The sequence below is a fragment of the Aplysia californica genome, unplaced genomic scaffold (assembly GCF_000002075.1).
Source record: "Aplysia californica isolate F4 #8 unplaced genomic scaffold, AplCal3.0 scaffold00174, whole genome shotgun sequence".
NCBI lineage: Eukaryota > Metazoa > Mollusca > Gastropoda > Aplysiida > Aplysiidae > Aplysia > Aplysia californica.
This window is the reverse complement of record NW_004797444.1, coordinates 251949-272896: the sequence shown is the minus strand read 5'-3', so window position 1 is coordinate 272896 and position 20948 is coordinate 251949. Positions and strand designations below refer to the sequence as shown.

General features: G+C 38.2%; 1 protein-coding gene across 1 annotated transcript in view; it reads left to right on the top strand.

Annotated features, from left to right (window-relative positions):
- Nucleotides 1–20948, top strand: part of LOC101852767 (serine/threonine-protein kinase SMG1) — an 85973-nt gene that overhangs the window by 5895 nt on the left and 59130 nt on the right. Inside the window, exons 3-24 of the mRNA XM_005098154.3 lie at nucleotides 565–620; nucleotides 1691–1768; nucleotides 2457–2535; nucleotides 3673–3720; nucleotides 4482–4607; nucleotides 5378–5551; nucleotides 6333–6494; nucleotides 8599–8671; nucleotides 9517–9671; nucleotides 10294–10395; nucleotides 11530–11606; nucleotides 12390–12582; nucleotides 13089–13219; nucleotides 14100–14261; nucleotides 14965–15074; nucleotides 15413–15509; nucleotides 15944–16045; nucleotides 16690–16869; nucleotides 17507–17609; nucleotides 18753–18954; nucleotides 19562–19689; nucleotides 20204–20368. Of these exons, the coding sequence (XP_005098211.1) occupies nucleotides 565–620; nucleotides 1691–1768; nucleotides 2457–2535; nucleotides 3673–3720; nucleotides 4482–4607; nucleotides 5378–5551; nucleotides 6333–6494; nucleotides 8599–8671; nucleotides 9517–9671; nucleotides 10294–10395; nucleotides 11530–11606; nucleotides 12390–12582; nucleotides 13089–13219; nucleotides 14100–14261; nucleotides 14965–15074; nucleotides 15413–15509; nucleotides 15944–16045; nucleotides 16690–16869; nucleotides 17507–17609; nucleotides 18753–18954; nucleotides 19562–19689; nucleotides 20204–20368 (2703 nt within the window). The remainder of the gene's footprint in view (nucleotides 1–564; nucleotides 621–1690; nucleotides 1769–2456; nucleotides 2536–3672; nucleotides 3721–4481; nucleotides 4608–5377; nucleotides 5552–6332; nucleotides 6495–8598; nucleotides 8672–9516; nucleotides 9672–10293; nucleotides 10396–11529; nucleotides 11607–12389; nucleotides 12583–13088; nucleotides 13220–14099; nucleotides 14262–14964; nucleotides 15075–15412; nucleotides 15510–15943; nucleotides 16046–16689; nucleotides 16870–17506; nucleotides 17610–18752; nucleotides 18955–19561; nucleotides 19690–20203; nucleotides 20369–20948) is intronic.

Genomic DNA, 20948 nt, shown 5'->3' with positions numbered 1-20948 from the left:
CACCCAGCTATCTTGAATTGTAGAAGCTGAGATATCGGCAATTGAAGGTGCGAGGGGTGACATGGTGTCAGAGGTCAAAACAGTAAGAAAATGGCTACCAAAATTTTGACTTCCAAAGCTTGAGTGTCTTTGGAAATGGCAACTTTACATTTTTTTTGTTCCTTGATCAACCGTTAAATTCACACAGAAATATGTTCTTGAATGGGTTTAAAAGGGGTGAGCCAAAGAGAAAAAGAATATAATAAAATATTAATTGCTGAGCTGGCGGAAAGATGTCTGTTTCCTCAATTTCATTATTTTGACGAATGCCTGATTTCACCACGGTGCCTCGCAAATGATTTTTTTGTGGAATCAGTAGCTGAAGTATGACTGTATAAGTATAGTATAAGACCATGGGAAATGCTAAGAAATTCATTAGTCTATTGTGCAATGCTCAAGAGGAGCTGGAGGTGTGTTGGCAGCAGTGCTCAAATCAAGGGTCTAAAAAAAAACCAAAGTGCTCTGCAAAAACAAGTTTTCCTTGCTTTGAAGTTTGATTTTTTGTTGCTTTTTGTGTCCCCCCAGTCCTCAAAACAGATTTTTGATGCCATGGACAGCCTCCAGAATGTGTTGTATGAAAGGTAAGAATTTTCAGCAACTGCTCTTCTTTTAAATTAAAACTTTTTTTTTAGTAACAGCAGGGAATAAAAAAAAATCCAGGTAACCTTATCTGATGTATTTGTTAAATTCATCTCAACTTTTGTGAAAGAGGGTAGCATTTACTTTGATTTTTATTTAAAGTTTTTGATGGCTATGAAAAAGTAGGCAGTTTTTTTTTCTTCATTTTTTTGTCTTGTAGTATGGAAAGAAAATGGTTCGGGGGGCTCTCGTGGCCTAGAGGTTAAGGTGTTGGCCTCTCATTCAAAGGTCCCGGGTTCGAATCTGGGTAGCGACCGAAAAATTTTCTTCTCTTAAATTGTCTCCTTTCACCTCTTTTCCTGCTCTCTAGCAATGTTCTGCTTTCGTCTCCTCTTTCTGCCCCCACCCCTTCACCTCCTTTGCCCCCTCCTCTGGGCTCCTGACTCTTTCTGCAGCTTTTCTACTGCTACTCCTTGACTCCTTCTTACAGCTGTCTTTCTGCCACACCCCTGATCTTCTGGTAGGAAAGATCTACACCTAGCCTTCTCGGACAAGGGCGAAAAATCTCGGAGGGCCCGTGTGCAAGTTGCGCACGTTAAAGATCCCTTGGTGGTCTAAAATCGATAAGAGTAGGCTTCGGCCACCACCCGGGCAAAATTCAAAATTTCCTACCAACTAAAGGTATTAGGTGTGTCCTGCGCGCTCATATGACCTTATGCAGTTGTGAGCGCCGCAAAACACAAACGGAAAAAAAAGAAGAAAAAAAAAAGAAAATGGTTCTGGATGATTTCCTCAAATCCGTGGTGTCCTGCTAAGGCAAAGGGTTTAAAGATCAGTTTTTAGGTCTGTGGTTCTGATTGTGAGGCTGAAGCTGAGAGGCTAAAGACTTTCAATAATTGTGTAAATTCTTTCTTCTTTTTTTTTGGTAGTCTGGTGGGTACAGTTAGATTAAGTGTTGTACTGGATATTTTGAATGAAATATATAGCTTCTCTTTCTTTAGGTCAATGTATTAAAAACAAACAGTATCAATGCACTGCTTAGTATTATCAAATTATATTTTGTTCTTGACAGATGCAGTAAGGAATTGAAGACAGAGGTGTCATCCTGTATTGGTTTGCTTGGGAGTCGCTTGGGACAAGATATTCCAGGGTTAGTGTTTTTTAAAGATGTTATTATGTCAAACATGCAAAGTCAAATCAGTAAATGTTTTGCTTACTTCAAGGTATGTTTAAAAATCATAACTTGTTCGTAGTGCCTGAGTGATTATATATTATAGTGAAAATATCAACTTAATACAGTCGAAAATGTCTAGATGGCCACTCATTGTCGAGGAAAAAAGTGGTTATCTTAGTCAGATGGATGTCATTCAAAGTGTCATTATAATGGTAAAAAAAAAAATCAAAGGGGAATTGAAAAGTGAATGCTTGAACAGCTGGTTGCTTTATACAGATGGCCATTAGAGCAGATTTGACTGTAGTTTGAAATCAAAATGTAAACTTTTGTCAATGAGTATATGCAGTGGAATAGTTTCGTCCTGAGTTTTTAAATCTGTGACCTTACTTATATTTCCATATTTTCTTAAAAGTATCCACAGTGAATAATATTTCTCGGTACTTAAGCATCAAATGTTTATCCTGATTTGCTTACTTTTACTTCGTTGAAACAGAATTTAGTCATTAAGAATGTGTTTCGAGGTTATTTATACAAATGAGAAAACATAAATCTTTTTTTTTTTTTTAACCCATCATGTTTTCTTTTTGTTATCAATAAACTCGTGTTTATTGAAATGGAGTTTCTGTTTTACATGCGCTTTGTTTTTTTGTTTTTTTTTCTCCAGTTTCTTCGACTGGGTGTTCACAAATGTGAATGCATCTGATGTTGATGTGAAGACACATGTCTGCCGATCTTTGTTAGAGGTAATCATTAACATTTTTTTTTTTCCTGAATGAGGTAAACATTTGCATTAGACTACCTAACATATTTTAACTCTTTTTATCCTAGCTGTACCCCCACGGACTCTGTACCAGTCCTGGGGCCGTATGTGTCGGAAGTCAGTGCGTATAGTTCAAAGTGCTATATTTCTTACATTTACTCTAAGGTTTAAAGGAAATTTGGCAGTTATGTTAGAAATTGAATGTAGTTTTTGTAAATGTATGTAGTTAGGAAATACACCAATAGCACAATGTAGATTTTGAGGTGTATTCAACCCTCGAACTTGACCCTGATTGCCGCGCCCACGACGTCCCTTTGGATTTTATAGATTCTAGATCTAGCCCTACCCATCGAGCACGAATTCCAGTACTGACCCCTTCACCATGATCTGAATCGCGATTAGATGAGTCTAAGTCCTGTTTCTTATCATCCACAACGGAATTTGCGGCACTTATTTCAGAGTCACTTTCATCAAATTAGTATCATTCCCCCTTACAACCCAGCGCCACTTCCAAAAGTACTTCGTCGGTCGTGAATACGCGTTTTCGAGACATCTTTCAAGCTTCTACACCCATCAAAAACAAAGAAACCACTGTTTATTTGAAAATTAAAATATTCAGACAGAGCTAGCATCGCCGTATTTGCGTATTTTGGTAATTACAAGGAGAACTAGCTTCTTTGACGTGACTGTATCGCTGTTCCGAGAATACTCGTAGCCCGGACTGGTCCTCGTTACGAGTTTACTTGTAGCCCGGATAAAAAAGAGTTAAAGAAAATGCTCTTGCCATATATACTGGTTCATAAATACTCGCGGATGATGCAATTTATGGCATAATTTGGACCTTTTTGTGGGTATTCAGTTAGTATGTGAAGAGTTGCCCCTGGTTGTTGTGAAGAGTAATTTCAGAATATCTAATTAAAAGCCAATATAATCTTCCTGATACGTACATGTTGTAGTGGTCTTGTGGGCCGTGTTTTTTCTTTTTGGTTTGTATAATGTATAATACAATATTCCTTTCGGGTCTTTGACTTTAGTACAGGTTTTATCAAGTATTTCCTTGTTGTGAATATTTACTTGCAGCTTCACACAGGTTGTAAATATTTTTTCTCTCTGGCCACAGATGCTGAAGCAAGATGAGGTTACTCAGAGAGCAAGAGACTGCATGATGGTATGGAATTAATGAAATTGTTATGGAGTTTTTGTTTTCTTCTACTTTCAAATGCTTGTTTTCTTTGATTTGACTTGTAAGAAAATTTGTTTCCTTTCTAAGAACGATGTGTTTTGGTGTAGGTTTTAAAACTTCACTGTACTTTTATGCGAAAAAAAAAAAGGATAGATTTTGGTGCAGCATATTTACTTTTAAAAATATACAACTAGAACACTCAATATGATGAATCCTATTACCTGTGCTTCAAACATGGAGAAGGGAAAAGCACAAACAAGGACTGTCTTTCAGTTACAAGGGATTTGTAATTAGAAATATCATCTGAACAAAAATTGATTGAAAACGGCATTGGATAAATGGAACACTGCCATTAACCCTTTTTTAATGGTAGCTAGGCTTTGATGTAATCAATGTTTGTTTTTTGTTTGTTTTTTCATTTGTAACAAATGCTTCTGGAGTATAAAAGATTGGCATTTTTATTTTATGAGTCGAACTCTTTACTTTTATAATGACCTCTAAGATAAAAAACGACCCAAAGATGCAAGATTGTTCTTGATAGTGGACCAAGTATTCATGTGAATGAAGAGGTATTTTTAGGTATTTTGCTCATTTTATTTGAAGTTAAAAAAAAATCATTTTACTTTTCATATAAATAAAGATATATAGATCTATCTATAGGTATTCTGATAGTTTTATTTGAAGTTTTAAAATTGTTTAAAAAAATTATATGTCATCAATCAGTCATATTTTTCTGTCTTGTGTAGAATGTAATGATCAGCATGCAGCAACTTCTGGAGTCAACCAGCTCATCAAGCCTGCTTATGATGGTCATTGACATTATTCTGATGATTGCGAAGGTCTACCCTCATGTCTTCAGCTCATACTTTGGGGTGAGTGACTGTAAATGCTTCACTGCTAAACTCATATGCATGCAGTATTGCAGGAATTGTTCAAGTATTCGCTCAGTCCCTAGGAAAATGTTTAATTTTGTTGTACATTTGAAAATATCAGAGAAAGCTTCCAGTTACAATATATGAAACAATGCGTGTGGTCAGTCAGGGATGGAAAATTTTCTTGCACATACAGTCGAACCTGCTTTTATGGCAGACAATCACTTGTACAAATATTCACTTTCCATTTGCCCCCTTGCATTCATTGTTTTCTATATTCAAATGATGCTGTTCAAGACATTCATCCATCTAAGACAACAATAATTAATCTTCTCGGCAATGAGTGGCTGTCTTTGGACAATTTTGACTGTATTTATGTTCATACTTTGAATATGGTACTTTTCTCCTGATTGCTGAAAGATTGAGGGCTCTATAGATTGTGCTTGATCATTGTAGTTTAGGTCCTGTTTCAAATGGGGGAAAAGTATTACCAGTTTTTGCTCAGTCAGTCTACAAAAGTGGATCTGTGTTTAAAAGGTTCAAATATTCAAGATTTTGGTAATATGAATGGGCATAGCCCAAGAGTGACTGCAGTTGGTCTGGTCCCACCACTGTAAATGTGATGTTGATATGACAAGAGAGTTTTACTGTGTGTCGGAAAGGGCTGCTTTCAAATGCCTCAGAGCCATCTTTTTTACTTTATTTTTTACTAAATGAACATTCTTGCATGTGGCTGTGTAACACATTCTGCTCTTGTTCCTCCTCCACAGGAGGTGGCTGACATTCTCATTGGCTGGCTGATTGACCCAACTCAAAGCATGCTGCTCCTGGAGCACATCTCGGCAGCTCTGGTACAGCTGCAGCCCTTCTGGATCTCTGACATCCAGTTCTCCGTCATGCTTCTGGGCCAGTTCACTGAGGACCTGGAGATTCTACTTGGACAGGTGACTAGACTATATGAGTTATATTGATACCCATTGTCTCACATACTCTGCTTTCTTTGATTAAATCGAGGTATATATCGACTGCTCAGCATAAAACTCCTGTCCTGTGTCACTTTTCAAATCAGTGTATGACAGAGTCTTTACGCTAAGCAGTCGATAGATTGCAGTAATAAAAAAACAGATATTCACTGGTAAAATAGTGAATTTTTTTCGCTTTAGCACCCAATTTACTGATGTCAGAGATGGAATTAATCAGTTAATAGGATTTTATACAGGCTTGCCAACTGTCCCAAAGTTCCTGGAACTATCCTGGATTTGACAATCAGGAATTGAAAAGCCTGATAGCCTATACTACCCCAAAAACCAGTCTCTTTTTATGTATTTTGTTTGTTTAAAGGTAATCTGAAGTTATCATGTACTGTTGGGTGCCCTTATTGGGTTTTGAAAAATATGGCAAGCCTGTTGATAGTTTTGATTTTCTTGGGAAACTTAATAGTACTTCTGTTCTCAGCCTTATTCTGTTACAGATAGATATAGAACCACATGCCCCCATACTCTAAACTGTATTTTGGCAATTGGTCTAAGACGTGAATTAATTTAAGTCTGTAAGAATTCATTTTTGTTTCCAGAAGTGTTGTACAAGATGTGATAGTTAAGAAGTGGCTTCAGTTTTGCACATCCCATTTTCTGGACATGTCTATGTTCTGAAATGTTTTCAGTGTCATCTTATAACTGAATGTTGTGTGTACTTTTGCTTCATGTTACTTCTTCCTCTTGGCAGGATTTGAACCAAGCCCTGGCGGACAAGTGTCAAGAAACCGTAAAAACTGTCTCAGATAAGATTGCTGCCATCCTACGGGTCTTCTACACTGTGGTGCTGAGCCTGGGTGACTCTATTGGGACGATGAGGGGTGGACAGATCACCATGGAATACCTGATGCAGGTGAAGGGTTTTATTGTGGAAGTACGTTTGATTAGCTTTTGAGCTTGCTAAAGGCTCTGAAAGGGTGTTTGAATCACCCTTGTATCGGCGTATGTGCCATCGTGTTTAGTTCCCGAATGGGGATAATTTTTATCTAGTATCTGGGTCTTACATTTGCAAAGGAGAAAAGATCAAACAAGCCCAACAGTTTAAATATCTCGGATATATGATAACATCTGAAATAAAAAGGAGAACTGCAATGGCTAAGGCTAGTTTCAATAAAATGAGCCCAATCCTGAAAAATAGAACATCTCAATGAACATTAAAATGAAAGTCCTGAAATGCTATGTTTGGTCAACCCTTCTATATGGCTGTGAATGCTGGACAATCACTACAGACAGTGAAAATAATATAAAAGCAACAGAAATTTGGTTTCTTAGGAGACTGCTAAGAGTATCGTGGAAGGAAAAGAAATCAAATGAGGTAGTGCTTGATGAAGCCCACGTGGGACGCTCAATGTTAAAAACAATCAGGAAATTACAAATGGGTCTTGAACACCTAGCTCTCACTGGCAAAATTGAGGGCAAGCGAGGCAGGGGAAGGCGCAGAACAACATACTACACCTGCATGCTTGCCGACAGTCGTCTGAAATCCGACAATCGCGACCAGACCCGCAAGCCGGCCGATGCTGTCGCTAGGCCCACCTGTATCAGTCAATGTGCGTAGTGTGAGGCCTGGCCGACTGCCAGCGCCCCCTTTTTCTCCTGTCGGCTTTGTCGGCACTTTCGTTTTAGTGCCGACAGCCGACTGCCGACGCCGGCGTTTCCGACATAATTGTCGGAACCTGAGTAGAAATGCGAATACGAAAACAGACGACGACTTAAATTATCTACTTTCAGTTTCGTGCTCGAGCGGCCATTTTGAATTTCGTTTGTTGACTAATTCAATTGTTCAGATCGTGTGGATTCATTCAAGTCCGACTCACTTGTTCTAATAGAATGTAGATCTAGATTTCTAGATTTATATAGATCATTATAGACCTCAATGGGGGATTCATATTGCAATTCTATTGTGTCAAACCCTATCATAAGTTGTGCTGTAATATTAATGTTGGTAAAAAGCATTTCATCAGGTGCGTGAATTATTTATTTTTTTAGATTCTAGACTCAGCTGAGTCCCTCTGTTCGGAATCGGATGCGGATTTCTAGTTCAAGGCCTATTCCTATTCACTTATACAAGATCTAGATTTAGATCTAGGTTTATTTGTATTACTAGATCTATATGGAGGATTCATATTCCAATTCTATTGTGTTATTGTATCAAACCCTATTATAGCAATGTAGATGTAGGCCATATTATGCTCCTAGTTTGTTTTGGATTGTGGTTTTAAAATATTTTTTTTCTTTTTTCATTTTGGACTTGTGCTGGCCTTTTTACATGAGGCCCGTTGCAGGTTCTTTTTTGGGGTAGGGTTAGGGTTAGGTCTCTTCTTTGTTGTGTTTGTTGGGGTGGTCGCTCGTTACTCGGAAGTCCTTCCTTATGACACCCACAAAAGCTCCTCGGGAGGGGAATATTCAGACAATCTGGTTCAGGCTCACATTCAGATCTACAACATACTTAGGGAACCTAAACAAATGGGTAACAGGGAAAGATCAGGGAAACATAGCTTTTTTGAGAGCATCCGAGCAAAGGAATGAATGGGAAACCATGATCGCCGATGTCTGTCGCAGATCTGGCACTGGATGATGATGATGGGATATAGTACCCCTCTCAGCGTGGGTTGGCCCTTACAGGCAGGGTCGAAGCCTGCCTTGTAAATGTTCTAGATTATGTTGATGGGGGTGTGTAGAATCACCTACATGTACATGTATCTGTACCTCCCTTGTTTGTTGTTATCATGCTGTTAGCATCACATGAGTGGTCTCTGAGAAGTCTGGTTTTGCGTGCTCCTTTTGCTTCCTTACAGTGGTCTTGCTGCTGTTGTTGTCATCTGTTTCTGTGGGTGGTGCTCTGGTGTGGTTTGCTTCTTCTTTCTTACCAAACAACTGTCTTCATTGATACTGTGTTATGTTTGTAACTTTCTTTGAGGAGCTGCAAAAATAAAATCCATTAATGTTCTTCACAGCTTCTGAAGAAACTTCTGGTCAACCTAACTCCAGCATTAAAGTCAACCAAGGCAGAGAATGTTGTCCTACTTGGTAAGTAAAAATGACCCTCATTCTCTTCATGGATGATATATCTTTTAGTACTAGATACTTCTGTCTGTCTTCATTTCTTCCAATAGACTCATTTTTCTACAATCTTTTTGTACTTTTGTTTCTCTTCATTTCTTCCAACAGATACATTTGTCTACAATCTGTTTGTTACAGTTACAAGAGTTGAATTTTTTATAGTCTTTTCATGAAATCAGAAATACAAAAATAACACTTATGCTAAAAGAAAATTCAGTATAGGCTCTAAGAATTGCAACTGCAGGTCATAGGTTCAAATTCCACATGGACCTGAGGGTTGCTTCCTTGGAAAGGACACTTGACAAGAATTTTCCTAACTTCATCTAGGTGGGAATTGGTACCCAGCCATAGACAGTGAGAAATCTTGTCAGTTTGTTAGTGTTTTAGCACATGCAATCCCCAACTTGCACTGTATGTTTCCTGGGAAGCTGAGAATGTTTTTAAGCATTCTTGAGTTTGCTGGGGTAATAACGTTGTAAAGCACATAGAGCATACTGTAGAGCATTGATATGCGCTATATGATTATGATTATTATTATTATTATTATTATTATTATCTCTGCTTTTTGGTTCATTTTAGAGATTTTACTTTGAAAAATACCTTTCTCTCTCCGAGACCTAACATTGACAACACACTCTATGGAACATTACAGCAACTGCAGCAAATCTGCACTTATCACTACATGGATTTGGATACAAGGGCGAGAGCCCAGCTGTTGCTGGATCGATAACAACAACTATTTTGAAAAAATGTATGATGAATGAATATATGAGCAGAAAAGAAAAATTGATAACCAAAAACTGTTTGCCCAGGCAATGACTCTGTGCGTCTGCTGCTGCACCAGTTGTCGGCCGAGTGCGCCACAGCCTGCGGGGAGGACATGCTGGAATACGTCATCTGCCAGAGCACAGACACCACAGTACGCACCGACTCTGTCATTGTGTCTCTCCTCCGCTTGCTGCAGAAGGTGAGCTGTAGAAAAACAGTAAACTGAAAATCTTTAATGTGTCCCGCTCGCTCATATGACCTTATGCAGGTGCGAGCGCCGTAAAACACTTACCCAAAACACCCCCCCCCCAAAAGTATGCTGGGTTGTGCTGTGTACGGTTGACACTGTTTTGTTCCACTGTATTCTTGAACTTGGGTTGTTTGTAGAGTTTTCAAAGCTCTTCACCTGAAGATCTCCTTTAGAAGATGAACGCTGAATGTGAAGTTCCTGCCAGCAGAGTAACTTGACAGTGTTCAAAGGGGCATACAATTTCAATATATATATAATATTTTTAAACCTTCAGTGTCCTGAATAGTTCCTTTACTATTGTCTTAAGTCAGCCTTTATTTTTAGTTGAAAAACTTTTGAATACTCACCATAATATCTTTAAGATTTTTTTTAAAATGTGGATGTGTTTTGAAAGAAATAAAGGTAGGTAAATAGACATTGAGAGAACTTCATGTTTGGTATACACAGCTTCAGTGTAATATTTGAACAAAAGCCTGCTGTCTCTTTTAGATTTGAAAAATAATGTCTCATTTCCAAAAGGACTTTATTTTTCATTTACAATTGCAATACCATGTATGTATTGATGTTTCAGGTAGTGGAAGTGTTTGGTACCCAGCTCCCAGATGTGTTGCTGACAAAGTTACTGGGTCCAAGTTCTGCTTTGCCTGCGTGTCGATTTTCACACTGTGCTCAAGTAAGTGAAATCATGCACCCTAACCTGAATAACAATAGGTTTTAGAAAATTCTTTTTCGGTCTACATTTGAGTAACTCTGTTCTCATGTTGGGATCTATTTAAATGCCTCAAAAGATTCTTACCCTGTGTGTGCGGGTTGCAAACCATGTCGCGAAAGTTGGTTTAAAAAAATATTTTTTGGTCTAGATTGGGGTAACAGTATACTCATGATCAATATGAGCACCTCAGTTGAATTTAACCCTTTGAGTGTGGTTTGCGACCACTGATAAAACGAAGTATGAAGCTGAAGACGCGGAAGTTTGTAAACTGCTGGATACTCGTCAACACAACATTGATTTTGATTTTACTCGCCGTTATGGGTCTCTTCGACTGAAAACAATGCTGATTGAATCAGGGTTTTTTTTTGTGCTGGTATTTTTACAAATTGGAGGCAAGAAGAAACATAAATGTATTTGAACAGGGGAGTGATGATGTGTGCACAATGCTTTTGATTCTAATCGTTTTAAAGGTTTTGTCCCAGCAGTAGTTGCTGTGTTAGATAAAAGGTTTTCGTTGTGGGGGTATCATAGATGTTTGGCTTTTGTCCTGAGGACGATGTGCCCCCCGGGCAGTGCTACTGACTGAAGTGTCTTTAGGCCATTCCCAAAGTGGGGATATTAGCATGTTCTTATGCACTGTAAAACTGTAAATGCGCTGGTTTATCAATGTCTTTCTCATACTGTGCCGGAACAACATAGAGGGAACAGCTCCTTTTCTTTCCTCATCCTTACTATCGTCATTTTTCCTCTACTTCTTTAGTATATTTGTCACTTTCTTGTGAACTGCTATTTCCGGGATGCTTTGACAAAGTAGATTTTGCGCTGTTGAGGTTAGAGAAGTCAGCAGAGTAAGCCTGATTCCCCTGTTGGACTTCTCTGTTGACATCCACCCCTTGGCGCTCATATGACCGTATGCAGTTGCGAGTGCTGTAAAACCTTACTGAAGCAGAAGATGTTCCTATTCTCAAAGATGAACCATGAGGATGAATTGTTTGATAGTCTTATTTTAACAGAAGGACCTTGGCTGAATTGGGTCTTAGAAATCTACATATTTAGACACTTCGTCCAGTTTGCTTCAACTTTTTCTCTTGCCAGGTTTTGACGGAGCTGATGGCCATGTATCTCTCGTTGTTGTCTTTGAAAAGTGTACCCCTTTTGGAAGAAGCTTACAGGTAATAGTTTTACCAAATTTCCTTTAAAAATTTTTTAAAATTTATATTTTTTTAAATTGCTGTTGTTTTTGCTATTTAAGCCCCACAGTTCGATTCATCATTAAAAGCCAAAAGATGAATTCAGAACATCTGTGATGAATGATGAGAGTGTATTATGCTCAAAAGATAAAGGTATTTGTATATGGGAGCGATTAATTAAAAGTATGAATATGTGTAGTGGAAAAGTGCTGTGGAATTGCTTTCCATTGAAAATTTAGTTGTTGTTTTATTTCTAGTCTCTTTTGTCTTTGAAAAATGTATTCAAATGTACATCATAAAATATTTTCAATATTTGAATGGAGATTTTATCTTATGATTTGTTTGACCATTTTAAGATTAGATTTTCAGACTACGACTGAAACAATGTATTGACACTTCCAACTTCTACAGCATGTGTTTGGGCTATACTGCTGGCTCTCAAAGATTGCTTGGTTGACAACAATGTCGTCCCTGATACCCCATGCACTCGTTAATGTATATGATTTTACACTTCTTAAGTTTTATATTTAATTCTTGGTATCGATTTTGAGGAGCTATTTGCTTTTGATCTATTCTAGTATCTCATGAAGAATTTAAGATTCATTTTCTGTTACTTTCTTTTTTCTGATTACACTTCAATACTCAACAAAAATGTCTGATATACATGACATGGGCAAGCATTCAGGGTATCATCAGGCTTATTTCCCAGTTTAGAATGTCTGTAGACTTTATTGCATTTCTATTACGCCTTTTTTGTGTGTTCAGACTTGTGCTGAGTGATATGGAGGTTGCCTACAACACACTGCTGGTTGCTGGAAACAAGGAGGCCATGCACCTAGTCAGTGGAGAGAATCCCTTCAAGGAGTTTGTGTTTAGCAGACGGCAAGCTCAATTGGCCATCATGTTTGACCTCGGGGCTCTCACAGAGATCGCCAACACCAAGAGCAACCTGATCGGGGTAGGCTATATTGAAAAGAATACAGAATACTACAGGATAGAAAGAAAACAACACATCCATGGTTGCAAGTACAAACCGTCAAACTTGGGAGATGTAATTTTTACAGGACAAAAAACATGTTCTCGAAACAGGCGACAGAATGTCGATGCTTTGTTCACATGACTTTTTGGCACATTATGAAAATAGACATTGTTTGAAATGCTGTTTTTTTTCTTTTTCTGAAAAGGATAAAAACATCAGAGGGCAATTCAGAGTTAGATTGTTTTTGCCAGAGGCCAATAATGATATTTTCTAAATACAAGAGTGTTCTTTTAGGAACATTAAGGTTTTTGGATACATGGAAGTGCATGATTTTTTTGGTTGCAATTTTTGTTTAAAACAACATGTTGACATGTGAGTCTATCAAACATTTGCACAGCAACGGTGATCATAATGTCTTTCTAATAAAAAAAAATTGCATAGATTTCTCATTAAAATTTTGTCGTTATATTTTTCTTTCCCCTCAGATGTGGGCTCTCTCTCCCAGCATCTTCAACCTGCTGTCTCGCCACCTGCGGGTCACAGACTGCTGGATGAACACGCACCACTCTCAAGTGGTTTACACGACACTCCATGCCTTCTTCTCACATTGCAACAGGTAGGGAACAAGAAAAGTAGAAGAAGCTGTTCATACCTTTGTGGTCGTGTTGTGTTGAAAATAAGTTTGTTTTTCCATCACTGTCACTATGTATGAATGGACAAAAATGGGTTGGGTTTTTTTCTCTCAGTTTTTTAAATTGTTTTTGTTACTCAAGATGCATGCTTCTGAGTTACAGTGATGCTTTGCTCTCATTTCTTATCAACCCGTATCACCCTTGAGAACAGCATTGTCTGATATACGGAATCTGGGTAAGGTAACAGAACAGCGTTATCTGATTTATAATTTGGGTAAGGCGATAGAACAGCTCAAAAACAGCTTTGAGCGGTGTACAAAATGGAGAGGGGAGATAATTCTTCTTTTTTTTCTTGGCTAGCAACTCCATAATTTTTCTTGTGACATTTCTGTCTTTTATGGTGAAAATGTTACTTAATTTAGTACCATGAGGCCAAGGTCTCATGTAATGATAGGGTGAAATTGTCATCTAATGGGATACCTTTAGGAAAAGTTGTCACTGAATGGTATACCTTTTAATTGCGAATTGTATATCTTGCTCAGTTGGGATTTCTGGTTCTGTCTGGGTGTAAACTTTTCTTGATAATCGTGCAAGTTCTGAGATGCTGTGAGGATGTGTTAGGTGTGGGTGATTGGCGGATGCTCTGGTGTGGTTTCTTTCTTCTTTCCTTTCAAACATGTATCATCCCTACCTCTTCTCCTTCATTTCTTGTTATATTATTCTCTGGAAGCACTTTTAATCTTTGACCCTTATATGACCTAATTGTGTTTCAAGTGCCATTAAAACTCTGTACAAAAATTAAAAACTAAGTATTCTTGGTAAGTCAGTTCTATGATGAGTTTTAAATTTTACTTTTCTTCCCAGACATGGCAACTTTATCTCAAGCAGCGTGCTTCTGTCGCCCCCGGGCCCCGTGGACTCCACCAGACTGGCCACCATGAGTCAGGCCACCAGTCAGAACTTCTCGGAAATTCTCCGCATACTGGTCACCCTGCTGGACAGCTCCTGCACTGCATTTGACTGTCGGTGAGTGAAGTTGTGGTTTGCTCCTTCTTTCTTATCAAACAGCTATCGTCGTTATTGTTTTGTGTGATGTGCATACAACTTAATTTAATAAATGAAGAGTCAGAAGAGTGAGATTCAACAGATAGGTCGTGTTTAATGTTTACTCACTGGACAGGAAGTTGTTTGACAGTTAGGACGTAGTTCTATCCTTATGTCAACTCGAGTAACTTCACAGTGACTAAATACACGTAACACTTATCTCTCCTTTTTTTGGGTTATGTTTGCTACGCTCTAGTAACGCCTCTGATCTTTGGAACTTATATGTAGGCGCAGTGATTTGCTTTTCTTTACGATTTTGTTATGTTAAGATGTGATTATTTTCATTCCTTGTGTTGGTTGAAGTTTAACTCTGAATGACAATAAAGTGTCACAAGTAAGTGACATTTTGAAAGTGGGATGATGGCGAGTTAGTCTTAAAACATCATCTCAGTGCATTTTAAATATCAAATTTATTTTAATTGGAAGTCACCTGTTCCATTGATGGATATTGTATGTGTCTCTCTCTAGTTAAAATGTTCTGTGCTAGAAGAAACTATAGTCTTCATATTCTATCTCTGTTTTCTTAGTTTGGTAGTCTTTTTCTAAATAAACTGTAATTATATAAGAGTTTAGTTGTTACTCTTCGTCATCTTTATTGAAACAATTGCCTAACATTTTTCTGCAGCTGCCTGCTGATGAAATGGTCCTCAGACATTGTAGCCGCCCTTGCTGCAATTCCCCATGTGTACACGCTACCAGCTCTTCATGATTTGATCAATTCCGTCATCCTGCAAGGTAGGAAATGTCTGATCTCATAAGTTTCCCAGTCTATCCCACAGTTTATAAATGTGTAAATATCTATGTATTTTGTCACACATTTAGGAATGGTTTTAAGTATTGTTGAATGATTTTTTTTTTTGTACCTTCGATGATTTTTGAAGGGATGATGATGAGGATCAAGAACACATTCAGTGGATTATTTTTTATTTTGTTTTATTTTGGGGTTTTTTGGTTGAAAAACTGTGGTTTGTTAAAGTTAGGGTCCCCATTTTGTGTATTTCTATTGTGGTTACAATTGTAATGAATGCTCTTTTATTTACAACTGTATAAACCCTTTGATCTGATTTTAACAGGGTACCACAGGGAACAGCAGATCCTCCAGTGTTCTGCTCAATGGCTGAAGACCATCTTCAAAGCAACAACAAACTTTGATCATTCTGTTGTGAAAAAGTAAGTTTCTCTATTTTGATATTCCTTTTTTTTTATTGAGGGGAAGTACATGTATTTGATATTTCATTGTGAATTGTTCAAATGAAATAATATAGAATGCAATGTTGACAATGATTCTTTTTTTTCTTTTTCTTTTTCCCCCCCCCCCCCCCCCCAATATTCAGTAACTGATCTATTTGTGTGTAGAAACCAGCCTGGAAAGTTGGTGGACTGAAAAGCATGATGTTTTAGCCTGATGTTTTGGTCTGATTTTTTTATTCTTACTTTATTGCATTGGAATATCATGGCTGGTGCAAGAAAACTGACTTTGCTTAAGGAGATTAGTAAAACATTTAGAGCTTTTCCTTTTTCTCTTTACAGCAACATGCTCATGTTTTTGCTTATTTGTTTTTATGTATCATATTCCGTTGTTTCCTCCCTCTGCACTACTTTAGGTGTGCTGAATTGTGTGTGTATCGGATCAGTGACACCCGCAAAACTGTAAGGGAGTCTTTCCTGTCCCTGCTGAAGATATTACCTCTTGACAAGATCATCAAGTAAGTAACTCAAGACAGTATTACATTCACATAGTGCTTATTTAAAGTACTGAATAGCCCTGGACCAATGTCCGCAAATTCACTTGTGACTATTGTCAGTTAGCAACGAGCATGTTTGCTTAATTTTCTGTGACATACAGTTGAAATTGCGAAAGAACACATGAATGCACCCACATAATTAACTTGAGTAACAATCAACAAGACCATTGATTGTTTACCTTTGAAACATTCATAAAGATTCATTACAGTGGCCACCCATTGTCAAGGAGAAAAGTGGCCATCTTACACAATGTCATCATAATGTTAAAAAAACACAAACATGGCAAGGTAGCAAAAAGGGAGTGGCGGTATTTACAGGTGTCTTATACAGGTGGCCCGTTAGAGCAGGTTCGGCTATTATGTGGAAAATTTTATCTCGGGGAAAAGTTGCAATGGTTTCTTTTAGGTATGTGTTAAATAAGGCACTACCTCTTAACTTAAGACTTTTTTCTTTCCACCTGAGGCTGATTTAAATTGTTCAAATGAATGGAAAATTTTAATAGCAAAGTTACTAAAATTTCTCCAGCTACTGTAAACCCAACCAAAAAAGAAAGTGTCAGTTTCAAACCAAGGGTCTTTACTTATTTATTGTCTTTTTTTGTCAGTATGGGCCTGTTTCAAGGAGAAGAAGAGTGGATGTCCAGTGAGAGACGCAGCAAAGAAGTGGGCTTGACCTCTGTGTGGCATGTGAGAAGGGCCCATATGGCCCAGGCTCCCTCAGGCCACTTTCACTCTCACAATTTCAGGCACATTATGGCCTTCATACTCAACGGGACTCAACCAAGGTGAGATCATATCCATCTGTTGTTTGTTCTTGTTGTTTTGTTTTATGATGACCTCGTTTATTGCAATAAATCAAGTTTGTTATAAGAATTTGGGCCTTTAACTTGGCATGCCATCCTCACAGTGTATATGGTCGCTTTTAAGGACAAGCGGGCTAAACCATATTTCGAGGGTTTCCAGAATTCTTGAGAAAACTCTTCTTGTATTTTAAAGAAACTGAACAAGGGGCAAAAATTTTACCTTCGATTTTCTCAGAACAGCATTTTTCGGGATAGCCCACTTGTGCTTAAAAGCAATCATATAGTGTTATGTCTACACATCTGCTGAATTGTGTCCCAAGCTCTTTTAGAAACTGAGGCAAATATGACTTGTGTTCGTTTAGGTTTTCCCTCACCTTTCATCCTCTTGCCTTCTAAAAGTGACTTTTTAATCAGTTGATCTTCTATAGCATAATGTAATAGAGTTGCTGTTCCCATCATGCTGGGCTCAGTTGAAGGAAAGTCATTTTCAGGATTAAGTGTAATGTTTGCTCTTCTTCTGTTTGAACTCCCCCCCCCCCCCCCCCAGACTTTTGAAGCAAATAGAAAAAATGGGGGAATTATTGTTTTTTAAAAAATTTTATATACATGGATATTTCAGCCAAAATGGTAGCTTCCACTGGCTGGAGGCCATGTACCATGCCAAGCAAAGAAGCAACAGGCCCAAGGACAACTCTGATTGCTCAGTTGGCCTCACTGACATTGTAAGTAACTTGCTTGAGTTTTTGTGGGTTCTATTTCCATTTGTTGGGCTAATAGTGCAGATGACCATTTGACTTTGAGCTTGGTAATAAGTGGATGCTTCTTGTAGTTGAATACTTAGGAAAAAAACGGGGAACAAGATTAAAGATAATGGAAATGATGCTGAGAAAGGAAGGGCTCTAAAGAGGTTTTGATCATTGTCAGTATCTTGGTTGAAACTATGGTAATGAGTTTTTTAAATATTCTGTTACGACACATTATTTACTTTTAATGTTTGACTGGCCGCACAATTTATCCTTCTGATTGGAAAAAAATAAAAGAAGGGAAATTAGCACCAGTTCAGAAATTAAAACCTCTTTCCATGTTGAGTGATTTAACACTCTGCCGCCTCATCTTGCCAATTGGCGTTGTTTATCTCCTAATTTCTTTGGATTTTCCCCAAAATATGATGGCAAAGTGTTAAAGAAATATGTCTTTTGTTATGGTCTAGTTATTATTTTTGCACAAATTTATTGAAAATGAAAGTGTTGTCTTTCTCAGCTATCTTGAAAAATAGAATTTATTGTCAATGAGGCTCATCAGGAAGAGAGGGAATGTTGCCACTCATGAGACTAAAAATACTAACCTCATGTCTTGTTCAAACGTTTGGTTTTTGTGGACTGATTCTGCTGCTCTTGAGACAGCAAGCCTGGAAATGAATTTCAGACCGCCCCCCTCCCCCCAACCAGGTCAGTGGTACTGACTGAAGTTGTCTTTAGGCCATTCCCAAAAGGGAGATATTAACTTGTTCTCGTGCACAGTAGAATTGTAAATGGGCTGATTTATCAATGTCGTGCTTATACTGTGCGAGAACAACATCTAGGGGGAACTGCTGCTTTTTCTATTCTCATCCTTACTATCGTCACTTTTCCTCCACTTCTTTTGTATGTTTGTCACTCTCTTGTGAACTGCTATTTCCAGGGTGCCTTGATAGTCGAAGCAGACTTTGTGCTGTTGAGGCTAGAGAGGTGAGCAGAGTAAGCCTGATTCCCTGTTTGGACTTCTGTTATCCACCCCTCGACGCTCATATGACCTTATGCAGTTGCGAGCGCTGTAAAACCTTACTAAAACAAATCTCAAACTTTGTGGTGTGTGGACTGTTTCAGATTGACAACAACGAATCCCTCCTGTGGTTCTGGGCCACCTGGGAGTGCGCTCAGTTTGCCATTCTGTCTCGCCTTCGGACCCCACTGGGAAAAGCCCCGGAGACGTTCATGGCCATTGAGGGAGTGATCAAGGCATTTGCTGCAGAGTCTCAGAGCTTTGAGGCCACGGAGGATGGGTCAGATAGGCGGGACGGAGGCAGAGGTATGACTGTTTATACGCGCTCTTGAGCCTAAGATTAAAAGAAAAGTTTTGAAAGCAGTACAGTTTTTCTATTTTCTGTGAGGAAAGGCTACCATGGTTTGTGGCGAGTTCAACTTGTAAATAATTACAATACATACAGTATTGTGGCTCTGAAATTCTCAATCTTATTTTGTTGTGATATGTTGTGGCTAGGAAATTCTCTCTCATTTTGTTGGGAAAGGTCTTGATGTGTATGCTGTCAAATATGGTACATCTGTTTTTGATCTTTTTATTTTGTTTGTCTTTTTCATATTCTTTTGGCTGCATTTACTGGTGTTGGGTCAACATCTTGAACACCACTTTTTGTGTTCAATACACTTAAGATTTTTTGCTGTTGATGTGTCTGCTAGTAAATCCTTGATATTGTTGTCTCTGAATTTTGATTTTATTTTGCTGAATAAATATTGTTGACCCCCTCAACAGCTTCTTCTATGTTTTGATGAAAAAAAGTTGTCGTCAGTCTTGCTGTGTTTAATTAAAGAAGAAAAACAAAGTACCAAAAGTAGCTGTAGCCTAAAAGTGATTGATCTGTGCTTGTAACCCTTTTGATTTATTTCCTTTTTTACAGGTGAAAAGGTTGGAGAGTATGTCTGCCTGCAGAGGGTCCATCTCTTGATGAATTTCATGAAACATCTGGAGAAATTGCTGTACAATGCCTATGAAGGGTGTGCTGTGGCTATGCCACCAGTACACAAGGTACTGTCCATGAATATTCTTGTCAGATTTGATGATTTACTCCCATTTCTTGAATTTAGTGAAAAAAAATTATTTATTAATTAACAGTAGAAAACTGAAATTCTGAAGTTTAGTTGGTTTACACATAGTTTGTATTTTTGTATTGTAAAACAAATTAGTTGCTTTCTTATCTTTTTTGTTCAATGGTTTTTGTTGTTTTGTTTTCCTAGAAACATGTTAAATGTTTTGTAGGCAGAGTGCATGTCTCAGTGGTTCCAATATTGGAAAAGGACGAAGGAGCAAGTTGAGGGAGAGACCATAGTAGATGTTCGTTGTGCACAGCTAAGTGTAGGTTACACACTCCTTCTTGTTTGCCACGGGACAATTTATATCCCGCGTCAGATCTTCTCACTGAACGTTTCTGGTTGATTTGCTGTTAATGAAAGAATAAAAGATGGTTGTTACATTCTTTTGTAGAAATGAATTTATTAATATTCTTGCTTTTGATTTGCTCTTTTCTCTCTTTTTTTTTAAGATTGTGAAAACGTTCTTCCGGACAAACCGCAACACATGCCAAGAGTGGCTGTCCCGTATTCGGATGTCTCTGCTGACCATATCTGTCCACTGTGGCATGTCTGCCCTGGCGGTGAGACAAGGTTTTGAGCTCCTGCGTGACATGGATGATGCTGGAACCACACAGGTAAACAGATAGCACAAGCTGGCCCCCCTTTCGATGAAAGGAATGATCGGTGCTTTAATATCAACTAAAAGTCATTGGCCTACTATATTTACACTCTACTGGAATGGTACAATAAATCTTGAGAGATGCTAAAAATTATAAGGTCTAGATCTATACTCACAAAACAAAATGCGCCTTGCGAAATATCACTTCTGGATTTTCTCAAATTACCAAGACAGAAGCGTCGGCCTACAAAAGCGATCAGCGAAATAAAGAAATTTAGGTTTTTGCAGCAAAACTGTCTCTAAACTGAAAAGACGAAGGGCGTCATGCTCTGGAGAATATTTTAAAGAATCTTTTGGCGAAAATCGCATGTGGATCGATGCAGCCATTAAAAAGCCTTTTGAATAGCAAAAATCGGCCACCACAAATAGATAATAGATTTGTATAGCGCTAATCCCTGCTCATCAGCAAGCTCTATGTGCTTCACAATCTATATTCTTACCCCAGCAGACCTGAGAGCATTCTGAAACAATCTCAACTTCCTAGGAATCATACAGTAGTGCAAGCGGCCATTTATAGTCATTATGATGTAAAAAAA